Source organism: Actinia tenebrosa, unplaced genomic scaffold (genome assembly GCF_029948245.1).
Source record: "Actinia tenebrosa isolate PJP-AT-01 unplaced genomic scaffold, QUT_ActTen_1.0 PGA_scaffold5__44_contigs__length_20552954, whole genome shotgun sequence".
NCBI classification, from domain to species: Eukaryota; Metazoa; Cnidaria; class Anthozoa; order Actiniaria; family Actiniidae; genus Actinia; species Actinia tenebrosa.
In genome coordinates, this window is record NW_028292582.1 from 7,186,208 (window position 1) to 7,206,710 (window position 20,503).

At 41.2% G+C, this 20,503-nt stretch overlaps 2 protein-coding genes and 11 non-coding genes across 13 annotated transcripts in view; 11 read left to right on the top strand and 2 right to left on the bottom strand.

The window, feature by feature from the left end:
- LOC148906429 (uncharacterized) overlaps window positions 1-20,503 on the bottom strand; it is a 112,532-nt gene that overhangs the window by 48,505 nt on the left and 43,524 nt on the right. The window lies entirely within an intron of this gene.
- LOC148906430 (uncharacterized) lies at window positions 509-6,670 on the bottom strand. The gene is made up of 3 exons (XM_089037617.1): window positions 6,247-6,670; window positions 5,054-6,118; window positions 509-1,087 (listed from the first exon to the last, which is right to left on the bottom strand). Exons 1-3 carry the CDS (start codon window positions 6,283-6,285, stop codon window positions 509-511), a joined length of 1,683 nt encoding a protein of 560 aa, XP_088893743.1. The 5' UTR covers window positions 6,286-6,670.
- On the top strand, window positions 8,794-8,866 carry Trnat-agu (transfer RNA threonine (anticodon AGU)). Its single transcript has one exon. It is a non-coding gene; the product is annotated as a tRNA-Thr (tRNA).
- Window positions 10,568-10,639, top strand: Trnam-cau (transfer RNA methionine (anticodon CAU)). The gene has a single exon. It is a non-coding gene; the product is annotated as a tRNA-Met (tRNA).
- Window positions 11,008-11,079, top strand: Trnae-cuc (transfer RNA glutamic acid (anticodon CUC)). Its single transcript has one exon. It is a non-coding gene; the product is annotated as a tRNA-Glu (tRNA).
- Window positions 12,262-12,334, top strand: Trnat-agu (transfer RNA threonine (anticodon AGU)). Its single transcript has one exon. It is a non-coding gene; the product is annotated as a tRNA-Thr (tRNA).
- Trnam-cau (transfer RNA methionine (anticodon CAU)) lies at window positions 13,501-13,572 on the top strand. The gene has a single exon. It is a non-coding gene; the product is annotated as a tRNA-Met (tRNA).
- On the top strand, window positions 13,991-14,062 carry Trnad-auc (transfer RNA aspartic acid (anticodon AUC)). Its single transcript has one exon. It is a non-coding gene; the product is annotated as a tRNA-Asp (tRNA).
- Window positions 14,153-14,225, top strand: Trnaa-ugc (transfer RNA alanine (anticodon UGC)). The gene has a single exon. It is a non-coding gene; the product is annotated as a tRNA-Ala (tRNA).
- Window positions 16,831-16,902, top strand: Trnam-cau (transfer RNA methionine (anticodon CAU)). Its single transcript has one exon. It is a non-coding gene; the product is annotated as a tRNA-Met (tRNA).
- Trnae-cuc (transfer RNA glutamic acid (anticodon CUC)) lies at window positions 17,309-17,380 on the top strand. The gene has a single exon. It is a non-coding gene; the product is annotated as a tRNA-Glu (tRNA).
- Window positions 18,267-18,339, top strand: Trnat-agu (transfer RNA threonine (anticodon AGU)). The gene has a single exon. It is a non-coding gene; the product is annotated as a tRNA-Thr (tRNA).
- On the top strand, window positions 19,583-19,654 carry Trnam-cau (transfer RNA methionine (anticodon CAU)). Its single transcript has one exon. It is a non-coding gene; the product is annotated as a tRNA-Met (tRNA).

The window sequence follows — 20,503 nt, forward strand, 5'->3', positions numbered from 1 at the left end:
AACATTGGGACTCCATCTGCGAGAACTGTGGCTGTCAACGCAGCGGACAACATATTTGGTGTTGCCTGTACAATGGACCCAGGCCCTTAGACCATTATCTGTTGGTACGAAAAGGCTGGAATATGGGTGATATATAATGATTCACCTTGCAGCGTTCATAGGAGGAGCCTTAATTACGATATCCAGCTACACGATAACCGAAAAAATAAGGGCTGACTTAGCAGATCAGTATCTAACAGCCCACGAAGACGACTTCTAATCACACAATGGATTAGCCTCTACTTTACGTTCGATGTCAAACTTCCATCGACCGTTTACTTTACCATAGGTACGTATGTGGGTGTATTCTTCGCCTTGCAGCACATACCTCACACAGTCAGGTGCCCAAAGGCTATATTCCTGACGGTCGCGTTCTAAGACCAACCTTAAACGGTTGATGTCTTCGAACACGACATAATTTTTTATTCTGTATGAAATTCCTTGAATTAGATCGCGCCAGTGTGTTTGTTTAAGGATCATTATACCTATGAAATATTCTTTGGTGCGTTCGTAAGGTATCTTGTGATTTGAAGGCCTTCACACACCAAGGACAAGGTATGCGAATTCCAGCAGCATATTCATCTATTTCCCTACAGAGTAAGTCATAATCGTTGCTTACCATCGTTAAATATCCGTTTTCCTCATAACGACCAATGATGTCTTCTTGTTTTTCCGATAGGACACCATTACCTTTGGGTGTCTTCAACTCCAAACAGAACCCGTTGTATTCTTTATGAGCATTCAAAATCAACAGATCTGGTTGACCTGCTTGATAACCTTTCTGCCAGCAAGTAATACGCTTCTTACTGGAATCTTGCAATTCTCCTAGACCTGGTGCAACCAGCATCTGCGGGTGAAACCTACGCATGTAATCTACAAGCTTTTTATGCAAATCGAACTCATTTTCTATTTTGAATATTAACTTATTAGTACTGTCGAACCGTCGTTCTAATTCATATTTACCTGTCTTCCTCAGCGCTGGGAGGATTTCCTCGAATACCCAATCTTGGAATTGTTCTGCTTTTGGTAACTTGGAGCTAAATATCAACTGATACAACCCAGATTCGGTTACGTACAGGGAATTAGGCTGTGAATACAGGGGGAGGCGATTCACCTCCACTCTAAGTTCGCTAAGCTTTACCTTATACTTTTCACGAACATGCACCTTAATTGCATCTTTTGGGCGTTCGTAACCCAACGCAGCCGCCACTTCCTTTGCTTTGAAGTATAGTTTATCGCCTTGCACTATGCATTGCAGTTTGGTTTCGTTGTTTTGAAATACGCGAAGCATTATATACCAACGATATTTTTTCTTTAGAATGGCTGAGTCATTAATAGGCAACGCTCTTTAGCTGATTCATTTCTACACTCAGTTGCGCGTCTGAGACTACGAAGATATATGCGTTGATCTTAGTAGTGTCGCTGGCATGTTTGGTGCGCTTGATCTCCAACGTAATGCCGTCCTGGGTATTTACCAGCGGTAACCCTGTCCATGTAGGTCTTCGTCGTTCGTCGTGCGCATGTCGATCCACAGCGCATACTTATCCTTAAAGAATTCCTTTGGGCCAATTTGGTCACCAAACTTACGCGCGACTTCCCGGTACATGTCCTCGGGCTTTATCCCTTGTGAGTAAACCTTATTAGGCACTCCGTTAATGCTAACACCTACGTTGGTAATGTTAGGATTAAAGAACGCCTCGGAGTCACGCAATCCTGCCGTGTATGTCTTTGCGAACAGCAACATTATCCCTGTAAGGCTGCGCCTGGGAAGGTTAATGCTTTGGTTGATGACCTCTTCGACGTTATTTGTAAAGCTGAACGTCTTGTACATCACGACGTGATCGTAAAGGAAAGCCTTCCCGGCGCTGTATTCCATACCGGCGCTACGAGCCAGCTCTTCGCTGTATACCGCCTCGTACTGCAGCTCCAAGTTCTTGATGAAATAAGGATCCACGGCGGATGAACTTACATCTTTTCCTTGCAGGATGTTCGTAGTGTCTGCTAGGGTCACTTCGAACTGCAGCTCGCTTAGCTGCCTTGGGTAGTATGCACCGTGGTTCGTGATAATTTCGAAATCTAATGGAACGACATATTTAGTACCATAAGCCGTCTTTATTTCGTCTTCTCCTGAGGCGCCAGAGGTTGCGCTCCTTACCTTGCGTATGGCGGCACTGGCGATTCCCTGCTCTATCCTTTGCGCGCGGTCAAATGCAGTCAACCATAAGTCTTTGTACGTGGTATACAGATCGTACCTATTTAAGTCCAAGAGGGATTCCCCGGCGAACTTTACACGCATTTTGGAAACGAGGTTTCTACCCGCATTATTGACGACGTAACGCGCGTCTGCGGTATCTGGCTGTATTGCTAGGTTAAACCTTAGCGCTAGGGTGCCAGGAACCAACACTAGGTTATCCGTTAGGCGGGGCACGCCTACGTACAGGGTTTCCCCTGGCTTAGCGCTAGAAGGCGTGAATGTAACCCGGTGAAAGGTGCGTTCTGCTTTCAGTCCGCCAACCTGCTTAGGTAATACGTTGGGGTTTAACTTTGAGCTTATCATATATAATGGAAGTAGAAGGTGATTTTGATCCCCTTACCGAAGAAGGTCAAGTCGACATTAACGACGAAGAATACGACGCATGGACTAAAGGCGCGGAAACCGACCCCCTAATCTACGACATGGCTCTAGAAAACAAGTATGGTAATAGATGGAAAAGCTTCAAGGCCGCCTTGAATCGCATGTGGCAATCAAAAAACCACGGCAGCCCCGTCCCTGAGTACTTGGAGCTTCAAAACATAGAGCAGCCTGAGGCAGCCGCGCGGGAAACTGTAGAGTGGGCAACGCAAGAGCTAACGCAGCGCTATTCCCACTTCGAGGCCGACGACGTAAGGCTCACAGAACGCGGAAACAAAGTCCTCATAAGCGTCCAAGACTTGAGATTTCCTGACAAAGACCGCTGGACGAAACCGCAACCCCTTTTCGACGACAATGGTGAAGTTAGGGGTGACGTGGCAAGATTAAAAGGCTTTCAACTAGCTACCCGAAGCGCGTTAGAAAGGTTGGCAGCCTTGAATGAAAAGGTTGCGTTAGAAAAACGCGTCGAGGAACTGCAAGAAACGTTGGAAGAAAGGGAGGCAGAATACATGAGGCAAAACCGACTACTTCTCGATGCTCAAAAGAGAGAAGTTGATGACAAAACCCAAAGAATAATAGAAATTAGAGGACAAAGAGACAATGCCCTACGCGATAGAGACCAAGCCCAAAGGGCTTTCGACCTCACCTTACAGGAGCTAGACCTGACAAAAGAGGAAGCTAAAAACTTGCATATCACCATATCCGGCTCTTTGGAGGAACGGCGGCAGTTGGTTGCCGAAATCAACACTAAAGAGGAGCAAATCCGGCAAAGAGATCAGGCCATCGAAGACCTGGAGGGGCAAATAGAGCGGCAGCAGGAAATAATCGAGGACCAGGCTCGTCCCGAAGAGGAAAGGGAAGCAGCTCAAAAGGAAGTAGAAACCCTTCAGGAAAGAGTTGCGGAATTACAGGCGCAAAAGGAAAACCTGGAAAGGGAGTTGGGTCTTACCACCAAGGAAAAGGTAAAAAGAGCTCTGGTGAAGTATGGTATTCCCCTTGCATTTGCGGTCGCTATTAGCACCGTAGTAGGAGTTATCCTATCCGCGCTTAAGGCTACAGGCGCGGGCGTAAAGAAATTAGGCAATGGACTAACGGACTTGGGAAAAAAGATGGCAGCCGGTCTTCCTGGGCTGCTGGGTTCGGTTGTTTCCTTGGCACTTAGGGCCGGCGGCGAACTGTTGAAGTTCGTGGGTAACAACATTTGGATCTTGGTCGTCGCTATTGGAGTGGTACTCCTGAAGAGGATGAAGGGTTAATCTTATCCTTGTGTATTACTGGTGGCTTATCGTCGTCAGGCATCCGAGGCGTCCTCGACTGGGGATAAGTAAAGACAGTATTCGCGCCGCCTTGATAATGCGGAACTAGCGGCAGCACACTCATGGTGCTAATGGGCTTATGATTCCAAACCGCGTTGGTGTTACCGGCATGGTTTATCATTATGTTACCATCGTTGGGGAGAATTTGCAGCTTGACATATTGACAATTGACTATCATATGAAAAGTAACCGGTGTTAAGTCTTCTCCACTCGCTGCAGGAGGCTCCAACGAGAAATGAGCTGGGTTCCTATTATTATTCTTTATCCTGTAAGGCAGCAATGGGTGGTTATTCTCGTCAACGAGTCTAAACCCCGCGTTTGCACCTAATTTCGTGCTAATGCTAATGGTACACATTATTAATCCTAAACCCCCAACTTCAACCCACATTCCGATATCAGACCACCCGCCTCCTTCTTTATACTCCTTTTGATCTAAACAGTAAGCATGACGTGTTTCTTTTAAGTGTGGATTCATATAATTTAAGAATCACAAATTCTCACAGGCTAAGCACCGCAAGAGTGCTAATGGTCTTGTGATTATAAGGTTGATCCCTTTGGTCATATATACTATTCACGGTAGCCGTCCCGGTGTCATCTACACGTATTTGTAGCTTTACCTTTCCGTGACAATCGGTGATCATATGAAAAGTCCAAACCGATAAATTTTCAAAGCTGCTAGCGTTTGGTTCCGTGGAGAAATGCACAGGCTCCCTGTTGTTCGTCTTCGCGCGCATAGGCTGCAGTATGCCATTGTCATCCAGGAACCTGAAGCCTACGTTGACGTGGCTGTCTGTACCAATGCAAATACTACAAAGGATTAACTTCTTTCCTGAGTAGTTCAAGTCTACAGACATGCCCGTGACATCAACCCAAGACGCCTGGGTGTATTTTTTCTCGCCTGTGTAAGTCGTATAGACACAATCTACTCCAGCTACGTAGGGGTTATTCATCGCCATATATAATAGCTCAGACCAACACCCGCGACTGCTAGGCCGGCTTTTAGTAAGTTATGGTCATATTCCTCGGGTATCGTAGGCAGGACCTTCTTTGATGGTTTCTTAACTACGGGTAGCTTCGTTTCGTGTGACTTTTTTGGCTTCTCTACGAAGTGAGGAATGCCCTTGGTCACGTCAGAGTTCACGTCGTTCACCCCAAACTTCATGTCCATAGTAGCTCGCTGCAGTTTGTTGTTGTATCCTACTACAGAACCAGTATTTATAGATAAATTACTAGGCATTAACCAACAACCCGGGGCTACTGCATAGTCCAACCTCGCCTTAGAATTTTGTATAGCTAGTTGGTAACGCTGTACGCCCTTGCTAATGTCGCCCTCCAAGATCGAACTTTCGAATAAGATCAAGGCTTCGGCTCGCGTCTCTTCTGCGGCGCCGGTATTCCCCACTATACTCGATCGGGTGTTTACCTGAGCTCCAAGGATGGAATACACGTAAGCTTCTATGCTGCGGTTCAAACGGGCAAGGCCGGCTTTGGTTAGTCCTTTACCTTCTGGGGGTATGAAATTAAGATATTGCTTCGTTTGCTCGTCGTTGGTAATCTTAATAATCAGTGGATTTACCCCTGCATACTTACCACCCTCGTCTTTGAACAGAGGTCCGTCTCTAACTTCCTTAGTGGTCTTAGCATTTGGTTCAAAGAAGGTGCTACTGTCGTGAGTTTCTTTGTGATACCCAGTGTTCCATCGTAGATTCAACGCATGAACTTCCCTGTTGCTTAGCTCGTGCCCACCAATCCCCCAATAAGCCCAAATATGCCCCAAGCCATTGTTAGCACCGACAGTGCATCTAAAATCCTTCCCTACAACATCAAACTCCTTACAAAGTCGGTCGTAAGCAGGAACGTTGTATTTATTATCTCTTGGATAAAACGTGGCATCTCCCGGCAGCGCAATAACACCCATCTCATGCAGTATTCTTCGGACGGTAAAGTGGAAGTGAAACATAAATATCGAATTCTTCATCAACTTTGCACTTACACCGCAGCCGCTGGTGGCACACCAAACCGCAAAGTTTAGTTGCTGCGGCCAATAACGCATGTTAGGACCACTTAACCATTCATGAGATTCCTTAGCGGTGGTATGATTAATGGGTACGTCTTTGAAGATATCTCGCACCTTTAACGAAAAGGAATGGTTGTTAGAGATCCGCATGTTCAATGTCAAATCCAAACTTGGATGTTTATCAAATGAAACCGCGGGTATCGGATAAGTACCGGTACCAAGCAATAATTCCTTTGACCAACCTTGCACGGGTTTTGGATGTGTTGGTGTGGGTTTAACATAACCAGAATTCTTCAGTTGATTGTCTATCTGATCGACCAGCGTAGGTTTCAAATCCTCGTTGCTGTACATCCTAGAGCCGTTATAGTAAATCCCATCGGGTCTCCTTTCGAACTTACTAGGGTCTGCATGTGGAAACATCTTCCTAAAGGCCCTCCAGTTCCAGTAATCCCGGTTGTCGTGATGTGGCTGCTCCTCAATATCATTCCCAAAAGCGTCGTACATTAGTATATATAATGGATGTTATACCATCAGCACCTAAGTTGTATCCAGATGTTCCCTATACTACACCTAACGAACTAAACGCCGAAAACTTTCGTCTGAATAAAGCGAACTTAATCCTGGCTTACTTGGAAGGACAAGCAAAACACTACGAAAAAGTCCGAAAAAAGTACGTCAGAGCCCGGAGTACGCTACATAAGATTGCGATAACTTCAGGATCCATATCTGTTGTGTTAACGGGCTCCGGCGTTGCTACTTCGCTTACTGGACCGGGAATAGTCGTTGGAGTTCCTTTGGCCGGCGTTGGGGCAACCTGTGGTATTATCTCGGCTGTTGCTACGGGTATTATGAAACAGCTGTCAAGCAAAATATCCAAGCATGACACAACAATAGCTCTGTCAAGGGCTAAAGTAAATACGATCACTGACCTTGTCTCAAAGGCTTTGCGTGACAGAAAGATAGACGACGTAGAATTCTCGCTTATCTTAGCTGAAGAGGAAAAGTACGAGAAACTAAAGTCGGACATAAGGAATAAAAAAACAGTCGTAAAAGATCTTTCCGAGGAATCTCGCAAAAAGATCTACCAGGAGGCAAAAGAAGAGCTTCAAAGAAAGCTTGCTCAGTAAAAATTTGCTTTGAAAAGAGCGTGACGGGATTCTATTTACATATCGAACGCCGGCTGTCTGGTTCATATGCAGATTAGTTTCTCGCCGAGGTTGTTTACATTTCCAACTTACTTCGGCTTTTTATATTTGGTTCGGGTTTTGGTCGTGTGCTCGGGTTTTGATCGTGTGCTCGGAAAACGCTGGTTGTTATGAGGAAGAGGAATGTTGGTGTTGCTATGTGATGTCATCGCCTGGGAATCCATCCCAAGAGGGGGTGGTTGGGGTCGATTTCGTGAAATATTTCGTAGATTACGTCAGGGTAATAAGGAATATCCTTATCCAACCGACAAAACATCCACTCGGCCCTGCTCATATCAGAAATCTCGGGAATAGACTTACCGGTAATTTCAGACAAAAGATAAGGAATAGCTTTGTAATATTTCCCTAGCTTTAATTTTTTCCACGTTTTCCGTAGACTTTGTGGGGTTGGCTCTTCTAAATGGTCTATGATTTTCTTCTTTACTTCGTTGTCTAAATATATCGGTCGATAACCTTGGATATGACTCATCCAGTCCCTGAAGTATTTTATTCTCTTATATGGCGTTTTCTTACGACCTCCATTGGCATAATACTGCTCTCTGGTAGCATTTGGTACGGCATTACGAATATTCTTACCACATTCGTAACACTGCGCTGACGTGTCGTCTTCTATTTGCATTTTTTTACCACAACAAATATACTTATTTGGCTTAGTAAGTACAAACTTGGGTTTCAAGCACTTTACACAGAAATCATAAGCAAACTCTTTACAATCTTCGCACTCCATATATAGACTAACATATTTTACATAAAGACGGGATGCGGGTAATCGCGGTACGAATCGAGGGGGGTACTTTAGACGGGTAATCCTCCGGTGGTCGTTGCGCTGGAACCCCCATCCCCTATACTACTGCATCTCTATTCTTCGATTGCACGTTACGTCATCGCGGCCATGTTGGTGCCATTTAACAAAAGATTTCTTATTAGCATCCATTGTTAACGGCACCACAATGGCCGCCATGCTTTTGTCTTTTGACTCTCTTGGGAATGCTTGCAACCCATCAAAATTAGAGCATCGTCTTGGTATCGAGTGATATTTTTAAAATTGAATAAAGTAATGATAGCGCAACTAGTATGTTTAATTTTCAAGAATAAGGGGGATTAGCTCAAATAGTAGAGGTACCAGGTACCCGGTTTCTCCAAGTTCAGTAAACTTTTGCATTACGGACATTCTCAATCACACGCGCGGCTCTAGGAAGTGTTCTGTCGCGACAAAGAAGCTTTTGGTGGACGTCAATCAAGGCGTTTCCATAACATTCTATGGGCACGTGCCCTTATAGCTTTGTGTTTTCCGACAATGTTATGGAAACACCTTGTCTTTTTATGTCCAACTTGACCCATATGGACTCTCTAGCTCATGATGTCCATCCGTCCAATCTTAACTACTACTTTCAATCTATCTTTATTCTTACGAAGTTAATACTTTGAAACACCGACGAAGGACTAGCGTCCGAAACGTCAGTAAGTTTTTTTATCTTTTCACGGTATAAAATTTACCCTTTTATCATTACTTTGAAACACCTATCATGATCAGCTTAACCATGATACAGTAGCACATCTTTGCTTATTATTGTACAATTGAGTGCCTTTGTAGCTCAGTGGTTAGAGCACTGGTCTAGTAAACCAGGGGTCGAGAGTTCGAGTCTCTCCAAATGCTGTGAAAATTTTTTTTTCAGTACAAAGCCATCCCTTAACATTTTTGTACGTAACTGCCCAGTTGCATTTCACCATATCAAGAGGAAATATTTCAATCCAAGCATTAGCTACTTAACCATAACATTCTAACTTTTCATTATCATTTTGTCCATCTTTTCTTTTCGTTTTGTAGATATTTATTTCACGTCATTTTGCAATAGTCCACTTCACAGTCTCTGCGCCATATTGAAAGGTAACGCTTACCTGTGCATCAAAGCGAGACACGGCGGTGACCTTGCAGATATACAGACATGTGAATACACGTACCCCTTGCATGTGACGTGAAAACAGCACAATTTGGAGGACAAAAGAAAAGAATCTCAATGACATGACAATTGGAAACCTACTGTTATGTCCCCCAATCATCTGACCTGCTTTCCGACGTGTTCAGTCCAAGGGGTTTATATTTATTGTATTTAAACTTGCACCGGTCCTTCCTGATATATATCATTACGTGAGGGATATCTCAATCAATCTAATGTCTTTTTTCTAATTTCACCTTCTCATTTTTTTTACCTAAAGATGTTTCCATCTCTATTTGACCATCCTTTTAAGTTATTTTCTAAAACATTTATACGACGATCCAGTCCTTTAAAGTGCCTATCACCCTTCTGACAATATTCTCAGTATTGATTCTACATGGGGTAAGATGTCGAATAACCCGAAAATATTACATAGTTTGAGTTCGGCTTCTTGAAGTTATGAAGGTTTTTTCATGTCATATGCTAATGCTGTGACGTATGAGAAGGCATTTATGGTTATTTGTTGTTCCTTGTAATTCGAAACACCGGCTTCTATGTGAAAAATAGCTTGCAATAATTTCTATAAGAGCAATTTAGAAAACAATGAAGTATTTCAAATTTAATTTACCTGTACCAGTAGTGTTTTGTATATGAAATGATTACTCTTCATACGTCACAGCATTAGCATTTGGCGTGGAAAAACCTTTATAACTTGAAGATGCCGCGCTCAAACTTTGTAATTTTTTCGGGTTATTCAACATCTTACCCCATGTAGAATCAGTACTGAGAATATCGTCAGAAGGGTGATAGGCACTTTAAATTATACTAACTTAATAATAGCGTAACTAACATTTGTAACTTATAGAAAAGTGAATGGGGGTTAGCTCAAATGGTAGAGCGCTCCCTTTGCATGCGAGAGGTACCGGGATCGATACCCGGGTTCTCCAAGTTACTAGTTTTGCGGTAATTTTTCTACTTTTCAAATAGTCGCCTTTTTATCTTATCTTGCTTATCAGTGCAATTGAACAGATTCGTAGGATAAGCCTTTTTGTTGTAGCATATTTGATTAAGTGTCTTTCTGGTTGAACCACTGTTCTAATAAGCTATGGCTAAGCACTCAATTTTACACGTTGAGAAAAGAGACTAACGTTAGATTAAAAAATCATTTATATATTCCTTTTTCATCCCTCCCAGCAGAGCCACATGTTAAGCAGATCAAAAAGAATGAGAAACCACAAACAAAACACGGAATATAGGGGAAACAATTGTATAACAGAGCAAGGTTTATTATATGTGGGTAGTTATTTGGAGCTAGTTATCTGGGCAAAGCAAAACGACGAAAGAAAGAATGTGAATGAAAATAGTTGTTGTTCTGCTCTACAATGCTGGTTGCTTTTCCCACAAGAATCTAACAGCTCATCAGCAGAGTGGCGCAGTGGAAGCGTGCTGGGCCCATAACCCAGAGGTCCAAGGATCGAAACCTTGCTCTGCTATTCCTGTGCTTCAATTTTTTTACATTCCTTCCTTACTTACTTCCTTCAAACCTTACTTCTTTTTTTTCCGCTTTTTTCAATCTTGTTGATCAGGGGCGATTACAAATTAAACCAATCCGGAACTTTCCGACCAGAATAACACATGCCATTTGTTTTCCAACTTTTAATATTTTCGGTTTATCCTGGTAAATTATAAGTACTCCAACGTTGTCATTTCTCTTAATTCCGAGTCACTGACTATGCTTTCTTGTATATTAAAGTGGCGAGAGCATAAAAAAATAAAAATTCAAGCTTCTTTTGATATATTTTAAGATAAGGCTGAAGGATTTTAAAAGAACGTTTTTCATCATACTATAGACTAATCATATTCCCATATGGTCTAGTGGTTAGGATCCGGCGCTCTCACCGCCGTGGCCCGGGTTCGATTCCCGGTGTGGGAAATTCTTTTTGCTACATTCTTTTTATCGTAAGCAATAAGCAGGTTCCTTGCTGTTGAAAATTCTGTTTAGTGTAATGTTGAAGGTCCAGATGGTTCCATCTCTATATTTGACCAACCTCTCTGCGCCATCATGAAAGGTAGCCGTGCCTCTGCATTGGAGCGAAACGAACGATGAGCTAACAATGATAGAGATATGTAAATAATTGTTCAAGGAGTTTAAAAAACTCCATCATTGCAAGCTCCTATTTAGTCTCCCTTCGATGCAAAGGCCGGCTACTTTTCAAGATGGTGCAGGGAACTGTGAAAGGGACTATTGTGTAAAGTAGTGATAGCATAACTAGTATGCTTTATTTACGAAAGAAGGGGTATTAGCTCAAATGGTAGAGCGCTCGCTTAGCATGCGAGAGGTACCGGGATCGATAACCGGATTCTCCAAGTTCAATTAACTTTTGCATAAACTTTTCTTCTATTTGAATGACTAATTGCTTTCTTAATGTGATGTTACTGGGGACGATTCGCAACGACGTTTTTTCGCGATATGACTCCTCGATTTTTAATACATGTTATACACGAGTCAGCTTTTCGCCCGACGTTCGTTCGAAAATCAACAAGTTACACGAGATGATTTTTAGCGATTTCAAAGCTCTAGTGCCATCTTCAGTGTTTGTTGATACGCCTCGTCTATAAGAGAGCATTGGACTGCATTTTGTTATGCGTTGCGCGAAAAATCATTACTGAAGCTGTTACACGAATCAACTTGCAAAAAATTCGCCATTTTGCGTTGCAAGTTTTTGAAGATGAATCAAAACCTTGCAAAGGCGTTGCCAAAACCCGAAAATCGTTGTAGATGGCATGTTACACGGACTCAATTTTTTGCGCAACGGCAGCTTTAAGGTATATAGCTCATCCATCTACTTTAACTAAATGCAATTTTTTGGAAGCTTTTTGTTGCATGTATACTATTTGATATTCCGGTCACAGGTTTACTCGTCTATACACTCTCAATCTCGTCGTGTTTGTTCAGCTCGACCCATGACTCTCTCGTTCATGATATCCATCCATCCAATCCTAACTAATCCTTCCTTGTTTTTACGAAGTTATTTAAAATAATTTGAAAGTCCTACCATGATCAGCTTATCCATGATAAAGTAGCACATCTTTGCTTATTATTTTAAAATTCAGTGCCTTTGTAGCTCAGTGGTTAGAGCACTGGTCTAGTAAACCAGGGGTCGAGAGTTCGAGTCTGTCCAAAGGCTTATTGATTTTATTTTTCAGTACGAACCTACCCTTAACATTTTCGTATGTAACTGCCCAGTTGCATTTCACCATATCAAGAGGAAATATTTCAATCCAAGTAGGGTGAGCAACTCGAAAGCATTAGCTACTTAACCATAACATTCTAGCCTTATTTTGGTCCATGTTTTCTATTCGTTTTATAGATAATTATTTCACGTCATTTTGCAATAGTCCACTTCACAGTCTCTGCGCCATATTGAAAGGTAACCGTATCTGTGCATCAAAGCGAGAACGGCGGTGACCTTGCAGATATACAGACATGTGAATACACGTACCCCTTGCATGTGACGTGAAAACAGCACAATTTGGAGGACAAAAGAAAAGATTCTCAATGACATGACATTGGAAACCTACTGTTATGTCCTCCAATTATTTGACCTGCTTTCCGACGTGTTCAGTCCAAGGGGTTTATATTTATTGCATTTAAACTTACACCAGTCCTCGCTGATATATATCATTACGTGAGGGATATCTCAAGCGATCTAATTTCTTTTTCTATCACCATCTCAGTTTTTTTACCTAAAGATGTTTCCATCTATATTTGACCATCCTTTACAGTGATTTCCTAAAACATTTATACGACGATCCAGCCCTTTAATTATACTAACTTAATAATAGCGTAGTAACTAACATTTGTAACTTAAAGAATACTGAATAGGGTATTAGCTCAAATGGTAGAGTGCTCGCTATGCATGCGAGAGGTACCGGGATCGATACCCGGATTCTCCACAATGTTTTTTTTAGCTTATCAATATAATTTGAACTAGAAGATTTCTTTTTCAAGATATGTTGTTGTATAATATTTAATACAATGTCTTTCTGTTTGAACACTGATCTAGTAAACTACGACTGTGCGCAAAATTGTACACGTTGTGAAAAAGTATGGCTAAATAAAAAATATAATTACAAATTAAAATTGAAGAATGTTCCTATCTTCATTTTACTCTCCAAGCAAAGCCAGTGAGAAACCATAAAGAAAATACGGAGGAAAATAGGTTTCATATATGGGCAGTTATGTGGAGTTCTATCGGCCAATAAAAACGACTGAGCAAATGTGATCGAATGATAATAGTTTGTCTGCTCTACAGTCGTGCTTGCTCTCCTCGCAATTAAATATCAAGTCATTAGCAGAGTGGCGCAGTGGAAGCGTGCTGGGCCCATAACCCAGAGGTCCAAGGATCGAAACCTTGCTCTGCTATTCCTGGAGTTCAATTTTTTTATATGAGCCTTCCTTACTTACTTCCTTCAAACCTAAATTTCCCCTATTTTTACTCATGTTGATCCGCGATGCTTACCATTTAAACCATTAGAAAAAAGCTGAAACTTTGACTTTACCGACAAACGCTACACGCGTCAACCGAAAAACCGAAAAGAGCGGGAAAAGTGGATTCCCCCAATCGGAAGAGACCGAGTTTTGCGGAACTTTCCGATCAGAATAACTCATGCCATCAGTTTTCCGACTTTCTGTGAATAAGTCGATGCTGCATGTTATCCAAGAAATTTATCTGCTGCATCAAACTTTTCCAATAGCGCTATGAACCCTTCGTACAACTGGGCCCTGGTTTATAGCATAGGAAAAGGGGTAACTGCGTTTTTCATTAAATAAGTAATCATATTCCCATATGGTGTAGTGGTTAGGATCCGGGGCTATCACCGCCGTGGCCCGGGTTCGATTCCCGGTGTGGGAAATTCTTTTTTAGTGTAATGTTATCGCTAAAGGAATAAATTGAGTAAAGTAATCATAGCGTAACTAGTATCAGTTTAGCATACAAGAACGAGGGGGATTAGCTCAAATGGTAGAGCGCTCGCTTAGCATGCGAGAGGTACCGGGATCGATACCCGGATTCTCCAAGCTCAGTAAACTCTTGCACTAACTGTTCTTAATTCTATCTAAATGCCTGATTGCGTTTTCAAGTAATCTAGCTCATCCATCTACTTTAACAAAAAGGTATTATTGAAAGCTTTTGTTGCATGTATAATATTTGATAATATTTGGCCACATATATTTTTTCTGTTCTACTATGCTGTTTGCTTTTATCACTTGTACCCTAACTGTGTTAAGCAGCTTGGCGCAGTGGAAGCGTGCTTGGCCATAACCCAAGGATTGAAACCTTCCTCTGCTAACCACTCATTTTTATATTTTGTCTATTTTGTCTTTTCTTGTTTTCGCTACTTTTCAAAAAGTGTCTGGCCATAGAACTCAGTTGTTGTAATGTATTCAGAAAATCTATTGTATTTTATTGTCGTTCTATCTATTGTACTAGGTGTGATTCATTGCATTTTTATGAATACATTACATCAACTGCTTGCTACGTAGGCTCTCGCCCGTTTGAAGAACGAGTGCTCTTGCATAATCCATTTTTTGGCGCATGCGCTTTTTTCCGGAAGGGAAATATGATCAATCTGAAAATCATGCTTTCAAACAGAGTTCTGTGTTTAATTCTGATCAAAATAAAAATTATTATATTAGAAATCGGGAGCATGTCTTTATTTTGTTTTTGGCAAGTACTTGAACGCATGCGCTTTTATACCGGACGCTCAAGAAATCCTGGTCTCAAAATATGGATTATGCCAGAGGCCTCATTCTTCGCCGCAGGCCAGAGGAAACGCAGGCTCTGGGTACGAGATTGCAGTTTGATCGGCCAAAAAACACGGCTCCTTCGTGATTTAGATCTTATTAACCGAGCGGGAGGTCTGTACGGGATAATCTTGACCGAGGTCGGAATGTACAGACCGAGGTCAAGATTATGCCGTACAGGCCGACCAAGCTCGGTTACTGAAGAGTTTTATTATATGAATATGAATTGAATTAAATGAATCAAAGGGTGACGACTGCTTAATAAAATAAATGATGTTTCCAAAAATTAGATTAAAATTGAAGACATTTGAAAAGCTGAATGGCATAAAATGAATCCAATAATTGCTTACTATCAATCACGTGACTTTTTGGAGTTGACTGGGCCGGGGGGCAAACAAGCGGCAACTATGGCGGATGTTAAGTCAAAACATGTTAAAATACGTCCTCAAACTATTGTATTTGACAATTCTACGACATGAAGCCAGAAAATAAGAGACCAAAACAACCTCCAGGATTCTACAAGGAAGTGACGTATATTATTGTTGGCAGCCTATAGATACGCTGTCTTATCCACATGGAACCCGGCTACGGTATATTTGTTTTTGCTTCTTTTAGAAAAGTAACTTTGCTTTTTGTGGGTTTCCTGAGCTGTAATCAGATCTGCGCTGAGATCAGATCGGCGCTGTAAGCTGATAGCTGATTACAGCGCAGATCTGATTACAACTTATGTAAAAGGAAACCGATCACGACACAGGAAACCCACAAAGAGCAAAGCTCATTTTCTAAAAGAAGCAAAACAAATATAGCCGGGTTCCCTGTGTCTTATCACCAAATTTTAGCCACCGTTATATTTTCATCATTGACCATATCAGCGTGCAAAAAGACTAGGACCAAAACTAATTAATATTCCTTGTCACATTTGATTTGTTTCGTTTCCATGAACAAGCCAATGTCAAAAGTTGACCATATTATCCCTTTCTCTCTGTCTACACGACCAATTTTTTTCCTTGTGAAGTAAAGCTTGCTCGTGTAGATTGCCGTCCGAGGATTAAAGATTTTGCCCGCTACGCACATGATAATGCAAATCATGACTGCAGCTATTTTCATGAATTTTTACAAAGGTATCGACTTTGGAATCGGTGCTATGCCATAAAAGTAACCTAAAAGTTGGATGCTTTTAACTTTGACTTTCAACATTTCCCAAGCGGAGATTCAAAGTTCTGTTTAGTATGTGGTTGAAGGTTTTATCCTTAATTTTAAAAACCGATGTTATGTCTTTACTAACTACTAAAAGTTCCACTTATCTACATATCTGGCCATCTTTTCGAGTCAAATTGCTAAAACATTTATATAATATATCGTAATGATAGCGTAACTACCATGTGATTCATTCGCGAACAAGGGGAATTAGCTCAAATGGTAGAGCGCTCGCTTAGCATGCGAGAGGTACCGGGATCGATAACCGGATTCTCCAAAATGGTTGCCTTTTTAGCTTATAAATATAATTTGAACTAGAAGATTTCTTTTTCAAGATATGTTGTTGTATAATATTCAATGCAATGTCATTCTGTTTGAAGCACTTGTCTAGTAAACTACGACTGTGCGCAAAATTGTACACGTTGTGAAAAAGTATGGCTAAATAAAAAATATATTTACAAATTAAAATTGAAGAATGTTAATCCTATTTTCATTTTACTCTCCAAGCAAAGCCAGTGAGAAACCATAAAGAAAATACGGAGGAAAATAGGTTTCATATATGTGCAGTTATGTGGAGTTCTATCGGCCAATAAAAACGACTGAACAAATGTGATCGAATGATAATAGTTTGTCTGCTCTACAGTCGTGCTTGCTTTCCTCGCAATTAAATATCAAGTCATTAGCAGAGTGGCGCAGTGGAAGCGTGCTGGGCCCATAACCCAGAGGTCCAAGGATCGAAACCTTGCTCTGCTATTCCTGGAGTTCAATTTTTTTATATGAGCCTTCCTTACTTACTTCCTTCAAACCTAAATTTCCCCTATTTTTACTCATGTTGATCCGCGATGCTTACCATTTAAACCATTAGAAAAAAGCTGAAACTTTGACTTTACCGACAAACGCTACACGCGTCAACCGAAAAACCGAAAAGAGCGGGAAAAGTGGATTCCCCCAATCGGAAGAGACCGAGTTTTGCGGAACTTTCCGATCAGAATAACTCATGCCATCAGTTTTCCGACTTTCTGTGAATAAGTCGATGCTGCATGTTATCCAAGAAATTTATCTGCTGCATAAAATTTTTCCAATAGCGCTATGAACCTTCGTACAACTGGGCCCTGCTTTTCAGCATCAATCATAATCATAGACCATAGATTATTCATAGTCCCATATGGTCTAGTGGTTAGGATCCGGCGCTCTCACCGCCGTTGCCCGGGTTCGATTCCCGGTGTGGGAAATTCTTTTTTGGTACAGTGTTATCGCTAAACAATACAAACAAATAATCTATTGGTCCTTGCTGTTCAAAGTTGTGTTTAATATGTGGATGAAGGTCTTACCTTGTAACAAACAATCTGATGTCTTTTTTCCCTACAGAATTTTGCATCTCTATTCTTCGATTGCACGTTACGTCATCGCGGCCTCTCGGGGGAGCGTTGGTGCCATTTAACAAAAGATTTCTCATTAGCATCCATTGTTAACGGCACCACAATGGCCGCCATGCTTTTGTCTTTTGACTCTCTTGGGAATGCTTGCAACCCATCAAAATTAGAGCATCGTCTTGGTCTCGAGTGATATTTTAAAAATTGAATAAAGTAATGAAAGCGCAACTAGTATGTTTAATTTTCAAGAATAAGGGGGATTAGCTCAAATAGTAGAGGTACCAGGTACCCAGTTTCTCCAAGTTCAGTAAACTTTTGCATTACAGACATTCTCAATCACACGCGCCCTCTAGCGATTGTTCTGTCGCGACAAAGAAGCTTTTGGTGGACGTCAATCAAGGCGTATCCAAAACATTCTATGGGCACGTGCCCTTATAGCTGTGTGTGTTCCGAAAATATTATGGAAACGCCTTGTCTTTTTATGTCCAACTTGACCCATGACTTGACTCTCTCGCTCATGATATCCATCCGTCCAATCTTAACTACTACTTTCAATCTATCTTTATTCTTACGAAGTTAATACTTTGAAACACCGACGAAGGACTAGCGTCCGAAACGTCAGTAAGTTTTTTCATCTTTTCACGGTATAAAATTTACCCTTTTATCATTACTTTGAAACACCTATCATGATCAGCTTAACCATGATACAGTAGCACATCTTTGCTTATTATTGTACAATTCAATGCCTTTGTAGCTCAGTGGTTAGAGCACTGGTCTAGTAAACCAGGGGTCGAGAGTTCGAGTCTCTCCAAAGGCTTTTAATTTATTTTTCAGTACGAACCCACCCTTAACAGTTTCGTATGTAACTGCCCAGTTGCATTTCACCATATCAAGAGGAAATATTTCAATCCAATTGGGGTGGGCAACTCGAAAGCATTAGCTACTTAACCATAACATTCTAACCCTATTTTGGTCCATCTTTTCTTTTCGTTTTATAGATATTTATTTCACGTTATTTTGCAATAGTCCACTTCACAGTCTCTGCGCCATCTTGAAAGGTAACGCTTACCTGTGCATCAAAGTGAGAACGGCGGTGACCTTGCAGATATACAGACATGTGAATACACGTACCCATTGCATGTGACGTGAAAACAGCACAATTTGGAGGACAAAAGAAAATAATCTCAATGACACGACATTGGAAACCTACTGTTATGCCCTCCAATTATTTGACCTGCTTTCCGACGTGTTCAGTCCAAGGGGTTTATATTTATTGCATTTAAACTTACACCAGTCCTCGCTGATATATATCATTACGTGAGGGATATTTCAACCGATCTAATTTCTTTTTCTTTCACCTTCTCAGTTTTTTTACCTACAGATGTTTCCATCTATATTTGAGCATCCTTTTAAGTTATTTTCTGAAACATTTATACGACGATCCAGCCCTTTAATTATACTAACTTAATAATAGCGTAACTAACATTTGTAACTTAAAGTAAACTGAATGGGGGATTAGCTCAAATGGTAGAGCGCTCTCTTTGCATGCGAGAGGTACCGGGATCGATACCCGGATTCTCCAAGTTACTAGTTTTGCGGCACTTTTTCTAGTTTTCAAATAGTCGCCTTTTTATCTTACCTTGCTTATCAGTGCTATTGAACAGATTCGTATAGGATAAGCCTTTTTGTTGTAGCATATTTGATCAAGTGTCATTCTGGTTGAAGCACTGTTCTAATAAGCTATGGCTAAGCACTCAATTTTGCACGTTGAGAAAACAGACTAACGTTAGATTAAAAAATCATTTATATATTCCTTTTTCACCCTCCCAGCAAAGCCACATGTTAAGCAGATCAAAAAGAGTGAGAAACCATAAACAAAACACGGAATATGGGGGGAAAATTGTATAACAGAGCAAGGTTTATTATATGTGGGTAGTTATTTGGAGCTAGTTATCTGGGCAAAGCAAAACGACGAAAGAAAGAATGTGAATGATAATAGTCGTTTTTCTGATCTACAATGCTTCTTGCTTTTCTCACAAGTATAAATTAATCAGCTCATCAGCAGAGTGGCGCAGTGGAAGCGTGCTGGGCCCATAACCCAGAGGTCCAAGGATCGAAACCTTGCTCTGCTATTCCTGTACTTCAATTTTTTTACATTCCTTCCTTACCTACCTCCTTCAAACCTGAGTTTCCTTTTTTTTTCGTTTTTTCCAATCTTGTTGATCAGGGACGATTACAAATTAACTGACTAATCCGGAGCTTTCCGACCAGATTAACAAATGCCAATCCAAGTAGGGTGGGCAACTCGCTATCGAAAGCATTAGATACTTAAGCCACCCAACACCATAACATCATAACATTCTAACCTTTCATTGTTATTTTGTCCATCTTTTCATTTCGTTGTATAGATATATATTTCACGTCATTTTGCAATAGTCCACTTCACAGTCTCTGCGCCATCTTGAAAGGTAACGCTTACCTGTGCATCAAAGTGAGAACGGCGGTGACCTTGCAGATATACAGACATGTGAATACACCCATTGCCTGTGACGTGAAAACAGCACAATTTGGAGGACAAAAGAAAATAATCTCAATGACACGACATTGGAAACCTACTGTTATGCCCTCCAATTATTTGACCTGCTTTCCGACGTGTTCAGTGCAAGGGGTTTATATTTATTGCATTTAAACTTACACCAGTCCTCGCTGATATTGATGGTTTTCACGGCGGCCATGTTGGAGGAACTTAACAAAAGAATTGTCAATGAATAGATAGATGCATACGGGTGAACGCATATCATTTATATTTTCTCGGACTCAAACACTACGACTACAAAACTCTACGTTTGTGGGGAGGGAAATGAACGAGCCCACACTAAAAACGTCTGCACAGCAGGCTACATCCAACCACGAGGAAATATGTTTTTAGCCTATCACGTGACTCAGTCCAGTCTTTCGAACAATAGACCTTATTCGTGGTG

Excerpts from the sequence above, each read along its gene's own strand:
- LOC148906430 (XM_089037617.1), bottom strand. The coding sequence starts at position 6,285 with ATGTTAAACCCACACCAACACATCCAAAACCCGTGCAAG. Across the intron at positions 6,119-6,246 it reads ACATCCAAAACCCGTGCAAG|GTGCGAGATATCTTCAAAGA; the intron begins GTTGGTCAAAGG and ends TTTTCGTTAAAG. Across the intron at positions 1,088-5,053 it reads CACACGAAACGAAGCTACCC|TTGATATTTAGCTCCAAGTT; the intron begins GTAGTTAAGAAA and ends GGGTTGTATCAG.